At 31.6% G+C, this 9,085-nt stretch overlaps 2 protein-coding genes across 5 annotated transcripts; both read left to right on the top strand.

Annotated features, from left to right (window-relative positions):
- The first annotated feature begins 280 nt into the window (after nucleotides 1-280).
- On the top strand, nucleotides 281-4,523 carry Moca-cyp (nuclear cyclophilin protein Moca-cyp). Of its 4 annotated transcripts, none has more exons than XM_031978545.2 (9): nucleotides 281-445; nucleotides 810-1,113; nucleotides 1,208-1,295; nucleotides 2,047-2,076; nucleotides 2,160-2,305; nucleotides 2,378-2,471; nucleotides 2,545-2,797; nucleotides 2,943-3,038; nucleotides 3,126-4,523. In XM_031978545.2, exons 1-9 carry the CDS (start codon nucleotides 443-445, stop codon nucleotides 3,810-3,812), a joined length of 1,701 nt encoding a protein of 566 aa, XP_031834405.2. In that variant the 5' UTR covers nucleotides 281-442; the 3' UTR covers nucleotides 3,813-4,523. The 4 variants fall into 4 exon arrangements, with proteins under 4 accessions (XP_031834405.2, XP_031834406.2, XP_031834407.2 ...); XM_031978546.2 differs by having other exon boundaries at nucleotides 282-575; XM_031978547.2 differs by lacking the exon at nucleotides 281-445 and having other exon boundaries at nucleotides 1,051-1,113; nucleotides 1,943-2,076.
- A 125-nt stretch (nucleotides 4,524-4,648) lies between these two features.
- Nucleotides 4,649-8,610, top strand: LOC116427783 (maternal embryonic leucine zipper kinase). The gene is made up of 13 exons (XM_031978544.2): nucleotides 4,649-4,983; nucleotides 5,057-5,207; nucleotides 5,338-5,447; nucleotides 5,515-5,668; nucleotides 5,740-5,846; nucleotides 5,913-6,080; nucleotides 6,148-6,342; nucleotides 6,425-6,545; nucleotides 6,622-6,699; nucleotides 7,236-7,308; nucleotides 7,379-7,529; nucleotides 7,617-7,720; nucleotides 7,803-8,610. Exons 1-13 carry the CDS (start codon nucleotides 4,840-4,842, stop codon nucleotides 8,071-8,073), a joined length of 1,827 nt encoding a protein of 608 aa, XP_031834404.1. The 5' UTR covers nucleotides 4,649-4,839; the 3' UTR covers nucleotides 8,074-8,610.
- The last annotated feature ends 475 nt before the right edge of the window (nucleotides 8,611-9,085 follow it).

The raw sequence follows: 9,085 nt of genomic DNA on the forward strand, positions 1-9,085 counted from the left end.
CTTCATGTATAAATTAAATTATTTTAAGACCAATAATTAGCATGATGTGTAGATATTATTAAATTCATCTTTTTATGTGATATAATAATCTAACAGGAAGAATACATAGTGCTATTTTAAAAAAACATAAAATATCTTCACTTTTTCATATAATAAAAAATATTACTAAAATTTTGTTTACGTCAATAAATTCTTCATTAAATATCAATGAATTTTCATTGAATTATTTTCTTGTAGAACTAGTATGTAGATCTATTCAAATATGACCACTCTGTAGTATTATATGTATTTCTCACAGACCACCCTATATATTAACAATACTCATAGATTCAACAATATGGCACCGAGTGATTAATTTCGCGTTTGATTATTCCATTACTACATTTATATGTTGTCGATATTTACGTAGTAATATAACAAACGTACGCTACCGTAAGACAAAATGGTAGAGTTGTAGTATATTATTAATGAATTCACAGTTCACTGAGTTAGGGTAGTGGCTGGATCAAGCAGTTCTAACCTTATTCTGGAAATTTCTTTTCTGGATTTCACGACTGTTTTTATTTCTTGTAACGGTAACATTTTATATTTCGTTTTGTATGAATCTACTTTTTATTGTATTTGACGCTATCGTCAACGAACTTACAGGAAATAATGCTTTTCTTTTTTTTCTTTCTGTAATATTATTTAGTAATTTCTATACTATTATATGCATGTGACAAGAATTTGTTCAGAGCTTTGTACTTTATACAAATATTTTTCAACTGAATGGATAGATTGTAATTTTTTATAATTGTGAATGTTTTCAGGCAGTTATAAAAGAATTCACCACAATGAATGTCAATCCACGAGTATTTTTTGATGTAGAAGTAGGCGGACTTCCAATGGGTAGAATAGTGTTTGAATTATTTGCTGATGTGTGCCCTATAACATGCGAAAACTTTCGTGGTTTATGTACTGGAGAGAAAGGACTTGGGAAAACAACTAGCAAACCATTGCATTACAAAGGAATTGTTTTTCATAGAGTTGTTAAAGATTTCATGATTCAGGGTGGTGATTTTTCAGTAGGTAACGGAACAGGAGGTGAATCTATTTATGGCGGAACATTTGCAGGTAAACTTGATAAACATTGATTTGGTTAAGAGTAATATGAGAAGAAAACTTTTGGAATATAAATATTTAAAATATGTGAAACAACATTTTTCAGATGAAAATTTTATTATAAAACATAACAAGCCATTTTTGTTATCAATGGCAAATCGTGGCAGAGATACAAATGGTTCACAATTCTTTATGTGAGTATTTACAGAGAAAAACATATTTAAATTATTTAAATTTATATAAGTATACATATATATATATCTGAAGAATATAAAAAAATTAATTAGCTAATTCACACTAGTTAAAAAAATTGCAAGATGGTGTGACAAAATTAAAATATAAAATTAATACATTCTATTGTTTTACTAAAAAATTTAGTTTGCATGTTATTATTAATCAAAGTTATGCGCTTATTAAAAGTTAATAATTACAATTGCAAACAAAGAATGTTTTGTATATAGATTTTATTTTTTAATGTTTCTACTGGCTCAAAATTATGTTTCTCTGCTGGCAGATGTATTCTTTATCAACTACAAAAGGTAAAGGTAATAGGAGTTTAATACATATATTTATCCTCACATTTTAACAATCTTCTAGGCTTTAATTATATTTTGAAAAAAGCTTTAAAACAGTAAGAGGAGATAAATTAATTAAGTGATACGAAATTTGGGTGTGTGTCGATATCTATAAAACTTATCCTGTTTCAATTAATGTTGTTATGTAAGATCATTTTATATTTGATAGTCTATGTGAATCATGTTGAACGTCCGAAGAATATTAAAAAGAATAGAAATAAGAATATCTTTGGAGGAATGAATAACTTAGCCATATTTCTGTGTAGTCATGAGGGAAGGGTCTGCACACCACTACTACAACACAATGACCAATGAAAGCTGGCTCTTTCTGTTCATCTCTCATCCCCTTAATCATATTTTGTTGTTGTAGTACAACACAACCAGCGCCTCACCTCGACAAGTAAGTAAAAATCCATTTTTTATAATTACTTTATAATTCAAAAGCTGTTTGTATATTTAAAATTTCAATGTAAATATTTTCAGTGTCCATGTGGTTTTTGGAGAAGTAGTGTCTGGCCAGGAAATTGTTACACATATTGAGGGACTTCCAGTAGACCGTATGTCCCGTCCATTGCAAGATGCTAAGGTTGTGAATTGTGGAGAACTTGTATTAAAAGTCAAGAGTAAAGGTACGTTTGACTTTCATTAAAATTTTGTTAAGGAAACTAATGTAATAAAATTTAATTTACAATTATTTATAGCGAAGAAACGCGAAACAAAAGACAGTAGTTCATCGGATACAGATTCTGATTCTTATGCAGAAAAATCTAAGAAAAAAAAGAAGGCCAAGAAAAAGTATATGTTTTATAATTTACTTTAAAGCTGAATTAGTAATAACTTGAAATAACAATTTTGATTAATAATATAGTAAAAAAAGAGCAAAGTCGGAAGATGGCGAAATACACGATTCAAATGAAGATGATCTCGGAAAACCACATCCACTTGTGTCAGTAACAAAAATCGATCCAGATGAAATACCGGAAGTGCCAGCAAATAAATTTTTGTACAGAGCAGGGCCAACGAATAACGCGAATCAAAAAGAATTTAGGCAACATTATGGAAGAGATCGGGTACGATCGCATAGAAAAACTGGTCGCGTATTTAAAGGAAGAGGAATATTTGTAAGTATTTATATACAATGTATGGTACACGGTATGTATGCATTTTTCAAATATTTCGTAACATGTTAATAAAACAAAACTTATAAAATATGGTATTTTTTTGTAATTTAATAATAAAACTAAATATCCATAAACAAAATTCCAGCGCTATCATACACCTTCACGTAGTCGTTCAAGAAGCGTAACACCGCCGCACTGGAAGCAGGCTCAAAATCGTACTATCAAATTACATGAATTTCAGGTACACGATCTTAAACATTTTACAGTCATCGATTTTCTCTTCGTGTGCAATAAGGTTGTAATTACAATGCATCAAATTATGTTACAGAAATTAGAAAAGGAACGTTTAAAAAAAGAAGAGGAAACGAAAAAGCGCGAGGCAGATAGGATCAAAAAGTTCACAGAAAATCCGGACGAAGATAGTCAGATAATGGACAAATTTGATACTGATACACGAGTATCCGAAGAACTCGAGAACAAGGAGAATGATCAGTTGGAAGAAAAGAAGGATGACAATAAAAACGTGGAACAGGATCAAGATAATTTGAACACTAGTTCTGATATAAATGATTCTATGTCAAAGGACAAAACAGATGGAAAGCATAAAAATGAGAAAGCAATAAAGCGTGATTCACATCGATCATACGGCGACAGATCTTCGCGACGTGATTCACGGGACAGGAGTAGAAGACGTGGAAGTGGTCGTTCGAGATCACGGGATCGTCGAAGATCCCGAGACAGGGATTATGATCGTAGAAATAGCCGTGATAGAAGAAATAGAAGGAATTATTATCCACGTAGGCGAGATTCTTATAGAATGAACAGACCAGGCAGAGAGAATTATAGATACTATGATAGACGTAATGATTACAAAAGGACAAACAATTCTAATTCAAATTACGATACAGACAAAAATCGAAGAAAGAGTGGTAACATGTCGGATTCTAACAATCAACCAAAATTTAAACGCCGCTCTCGTTCAACTAGTTCTAGTAGTCAACACTCCAAAGACTAATTATTTTTTCCTTTTATTATTTCCGCAACACCGAAAACTATAATTTATAAAGCAAGCTACATCTTCTGTATCGTCTGCAAATTTTTACTTTGAATTTGGTTTTTGTCCTGATGAATTTGAATTTGTGCATAGACAATGTAGTCTTATATTTGCTATGAATTGCAAAATATTAATAACAACGTCTACATGTAAATTACAATTCATAAGTACTTATGTGACAGCCTTTTATATTTTGTCATATGGATACATTATGTTACAGAATATAATTCTTTGATCGTTACACAGAATTCTTTGATACGTATAAGCTGAAGTGATTAAATGAACAGTAAATGTGTCTTCTAATTGTATAGCATTATACTGTAAATTAAAGATACTTTTACTATAAGTCACTAATGTATAAGTTATATTTGAACATTTTTTGTGAGTAGTTACGCACGTACTTCTTTGTACCTTATGAAATTTGTGACATACGTTTTATTGTACTTTTGCGATTGTATTCTTGCAAAATTACAAAATTTTACATAAAATTCGGAGTTATAACTAATTACTAGGACTGAGTATTTGAACTGTGTAAATTCGCTGGAGTAAGTTCTTGATTCGTTCTTCGGATACTTAAGTCGTTCTATTAACTGTACGTTTCCCTGTAATTTTAAAAATCCTTTTATTAGCACTTTATGTAAGAATTCAAAATTAAAAAAAAATCCATAATAACCTATGTCTATGAAATTATTTTTACGAACTGTTTAATATTCGCATTCTATAAAAAGATTTATTTCGAATTAAATTTAAAAAGATTTACTTCCAACTCTTCGTACAAGGCTACCTTCGAGTTCTGATAGTAATTATTAATTCGGTTCTTTTTTGGATTGGCAGCATTGATGATGGGAAGTTGGCTGTATGAAATACTTTATCCTGATTGGCTTCTAAAAATTGTTTACGTTAGGAATTGTAAGTTTAAAAGTTATGTGATTGACAGTGTGTCGTTGAGTGAAGAATTATTGATATATTTGTTTGTAAATTTATTACAATGGTACGATATGTTGCCCTTAAAGGCTTATACGATCTGGAAAAGACTATTGGAAGTGGAGGCTTTGCGAAAGTTAAACTTGCTACGCATGTTGCAACCGGCGAAAAAGTTGCTATTAAAATAATGGACAAAACAGCATTAGGCGTAAGTGGTTTCAAAATTTCACATAAACGTCAGCTCAATTCAGTGTAATTGAATTAATTGTCTCAATCTTCAGGATGATTTACCAAGAGTTAAATTAGAAGTTGATGCGCTGAAAACTTTATTACACCAACACATTTGTAGACTATATCAAGTAATAGAAACAGAGAGTCACTATTTTATGGTGATAGAATATTGTTCAGGAGGAGAATTATTTGACCATATAGGTAACATTTATAATCATAACTTTCTCCAGATTTTTCTAAATTAATTAAATTACTAATATTATTTTTTTTAAATGCTATTTAACAAGATAAACAAATTACTAGAATGTTATAATTACATTTTTATTTACAGTGGAAAAAAATAGGTTATCTGAAACAGAATCAAGGAAATTCTTTCGTCAAATTGTCTCTGCTGTAGCATATTTACATAATTTAGGATATGCGCATCGTGACTTGAAACCAGTAAGTCAAGCTTTGTTTTATAATTGATTACATTTACGAATGACAAACAATATTATTTTGTATGTAGGAAAATGTTTTACTAGACAGGGATGAAAACTTAAAACTTATAGACTTTGGATTATGTGCAAAGCCAAAGAATGGGATAGAATCGCATTTGCAAACATCATGTGGTTCCCCAACTTATGCTGCACCAGAACTTATATTAGGAAAAAAGTATTTAGGTATTTATTACTTTCTTTGGCTTCTTTTCGTACCATTATGTTTAAAATAAATTTATCCTATTTATCCATAGGCTCAGAAGTAGACATTTGGAGTATGGGAGTACTTCTGTATGCATTACTTTGTGGTTTCCTTCCCTTTGACGATAACAGTATAGAGAGTCTATATAGAAAGATTCTTGTAAGCTTTTTTAGTTTCTTATAGAATTTTACTGAGAAAATGATTTATAATAATTTAATTTTCTAGAGTGGCAAGTATGACGAACCAAGCTGGCTTTCAAGTAGCAGTAAAAGACTGATACAAGCAATGCTACAAATAGATCCTAAAAAAAGAATTAGTATACAAGAGTTGTGCAATCATCCGTGGATTACAGCAGGATTTCTAAATCCTGTTTCATTTGTTCATAAAACTAACGTAAGCGGTTTTTAGTTTCCAGTTTTATGTACAAAAAATACTTAACGAATATCATATATATTTACAGTTCGAAAAGGATGATGACGTGTTGAGTACTATGTCTGCGATATGCGGTGAACATGCTTCAGATATATGGAAGAAACTTGTAAAAAGTGATCGAACTGATTATAAGACTGCTACATATCTTTTACTTTTGGATAGGAAACTTCGTGGACTTTCACTTCGGATATCATCTTCTGCAAAATCTCATTTTAAGCCAGAAGTAATATTTTACAATTATCTGACAAACACGTTTTTAAACATAAATTTTAAAGATAAAATATGGTCTTTCTTATCGTTTATAGGATGAAGGAGGAATAAATAATATTATAACAAAACTTGATTGTTCTCCAAGAAGCAAACCTAATAGGAAATCTCCTGTATTAGAAACAACTTATAATGTTATACCAAAAACACCGGAAACAGGTAATTTATTATTATTTTTATACGTATTGTTGATAGATGTACAATGTATAGTTTCTTTTTATTGTTTTTTTCATAGCTAATAATTTCATGGAACCATACATACCTGGAAGGAAACGACATCGAAGTAAAGAAGTAGATGATATGTGTTCTCCTGGTATGTTACAGAAAATTGCTATGTTTGTTTTGCTATTCTTTTAATAATTTATATCAGAGACCTAAGTTATAATCCATATGTCTTCTTACATTCATAAAAAATATTTTGTACTAAATAAAACTGTAGTTACAATAATTATCCCTTTCCATGAAAACTAGATGTACTTGTGCTCTATTACAATCATGGTACTTAGTTTTACAATATATTTTCTGAAGTTTATTTCTAATTAGGTGATGGTAGCTACCTAATTAGAAACTTTAATGAAAGTTTCCAAGTGCCATTAATTGCTGTAGTTGTGTGAAAACCAGATAATTAGTCAGAGAAGAACAACGACTTGTGAACAAACACAATTTGGAGTTACAAATAGCTATTTGTAAGAATTCTTTACCCTGTTTCCTTTTAAAAGGTACAACACCTTTTTACTATTCCTTATCTCATTTAATACAATTCCTTCTAACTTATACGTGTCAATGCTTGTTTAGTAATTAAGTTTTAGATAATGAATATTATTATATCAACGAAGAAAATGTTTACAGTTCCCATCAAGAGAGCAGCAGAAAAGGATAGAACCGTTTCTACTCCAACCAGTACTCCAATATCAGAAACACGGTAGATGTTTACGATATATAAAATAAGACAATTATTGTTCTGCTAACATAAAAAGGGTAATCATTTTTAGAGGATCACAGTCTTCTACACCAGGAAGCGCCAGAAAAGTAATAATGGGTCTAGAACGTGGCTTAAATCGTGTGCGGTGCGTCCTTACGCCTAAGAGGCGCATGAAAAATGAGAATATTGATCCTGACCAACCTAACATACTTTCCGGCAAAGTTCGTACCTGATTACTCAACCTCTAAACACAGTGAATATTTTCAAATTAGATTCATTATACTGTTGTTGTTTTATTCTATTTGAAGGGTCTTTTCAATGTTTCATCAACATCCAGTGATGACCCGAGATATGTACTCTCACAATTACGTCGAGCACTTCGGCGGAAAGGAATCATGTGTCACCAAAAAGGGTAACACCCGATTGTATATTAAGAAAATAATTAAACAATAATAAATGTGTACATTGTTTGTATATTTAAAATATTTTTACAGGTTTATTCTTCAAGGTGAAACAGAGGACTGCGCAGAAGAAGACAAAGATACAACACGGCCATTTTCCTCCAGGAACGCTTGCTCATTCGAGTTGGAAGTTTGCTTACTAGAGGGTATCTCGAGCGATAAATTATTAGTTGGTATTCGAAGGAAAAGATTAAAAGGTGATGCATGGGTGTACAAACGTGTATGTGAAGAGGTTCTTGCTCTGGCAGCTGAAGATCTCTCTACAGAATCGGAAGGTTCGACAGAGTCGAAGTGTCCTATTTGAAATTTCATTACTGCTTTCGTACTAGCAGATATAAGCATTTATTCGAATTAACACATCACAAAAAGTCTATAAGATGATTTTTACTGTTCTTTGATCTCTATTGAATAGATTATACAAGCGATGCAGGCGTGAAAAATATTCTAGAACTTTTGAGTGCAAAGCCTCAAATATTAGAGTGGATATATGTTCTACGGCAGCTACGTAACCAACGATATATTGGGTACACGCGTACTTTGCCATTAGAATATTTCTTCTTAGAAGAAATAGTCACGGAAGAAATATCGCGTTAATATAAGTACTTCCATTGGTATTTCTCCGGGTTCTGAAAACTTGCGTAAACTCACAGTTCTGGTGAAGATTAGAACTGTCAATTGTGTAATATTATTTATACAGTATAGAAGAACTAGAAATAAAATATGTCACTTCCTATTGTCTGTATCTGATATAGTCTTATGGTAATATAAGATGAATATATTTTCTATTTTATCAGAGTGTATGATTATATTTACAAAGAGAGTAAAGTAATAAATATAAAAAACCATATTTTCACAAATAAAATTGACGTGCTTATTAGAAATCGAACCTACACCACGACGAAGTACTGAGAATGTTTTAAAGAGACACGTTCGTTAAAGTACAAAGGAATATTTTAAAAAGCACTGTGAAGCCCTTCCCTCCACCCTGAATATGTAAAGCTCCATTTTGCGTTTACAGCGCGGATGTAAAATATCGCGGCTTGTTTGAACCGCGGCACCTTCACGGGAACAACTATGGACAGGAGAAGTTATAAAATCACCACAAATCGATCAGCATAAAGTGGAGCCGCGTACACTTTGTTTTATGGGAGCCAAACCTTTTATCTTTGGCCGCTCAATAATCGGCGGCCCTTGCTCGTAGGTATCCTTGAACAGTCTACTCCGGCTGGGTTCGATCGGAACGGTCTTTTTTCTGAACATTGATCGAGACAAAGCGAGATCCGCAGAAAACCGAGGCGTTCCGCTGAAAGACGTAA

The sequence above is a fragment of the Nomia melanderi genome, chromosome 9, assembly GCF_051020985.1.
Source record: "Nomia melanderi isolate GNS246 chromosome 9, iyNomMela1, whole genome shotgun sequence".
NCBI lineage: Eukaryota > Metazoa > Arthropoda > Insecta > Hymenoptera > Halictidae > Nomia > Nomia melanderi.

Excerpts from the sequence above, each read along its gene's own strand:
- Moca-cyp (XM_031978545.2), top strand. Across the intron at positions 1,114-1,207 it reads TTATGGCGGAACATTTGCAG|ATGAAAATTTTATTATAAAA; the intron begins GTAAACTTGATA and ends AACATTTTTCAG. Across the intron at positions 2,472-2,544 it reads AAAAAGAAGGCCAAGAAAAA|TAAAAAAAGAGCAAAGTCGG; the intron begins GTATATGTTTTA and ends TTAATAATATAG.
- LOC116427783 (XM_031978544.2), top strand. The coding sequence starts at position 4,840 with ATGGTACGATATGTTGCCCTTAAAGGCTTATACGATCTGGAAAAGACT. Across the intron at positions 5,208-5,337 it reads AGAATTATTTGACCATATAG|TGGAAAAAAATAGGTTATCT; the intron begins GTAACATTTATA and ends TTTTATTTACAG. Across the intron at positions 5,847-5,912 it reads GTCTATATAGAAAGATTCTT|AGTGGCAAGTATGACGAACC; the intron begins GTAAGCTTTTTT and ends TTAATTTTCTAG.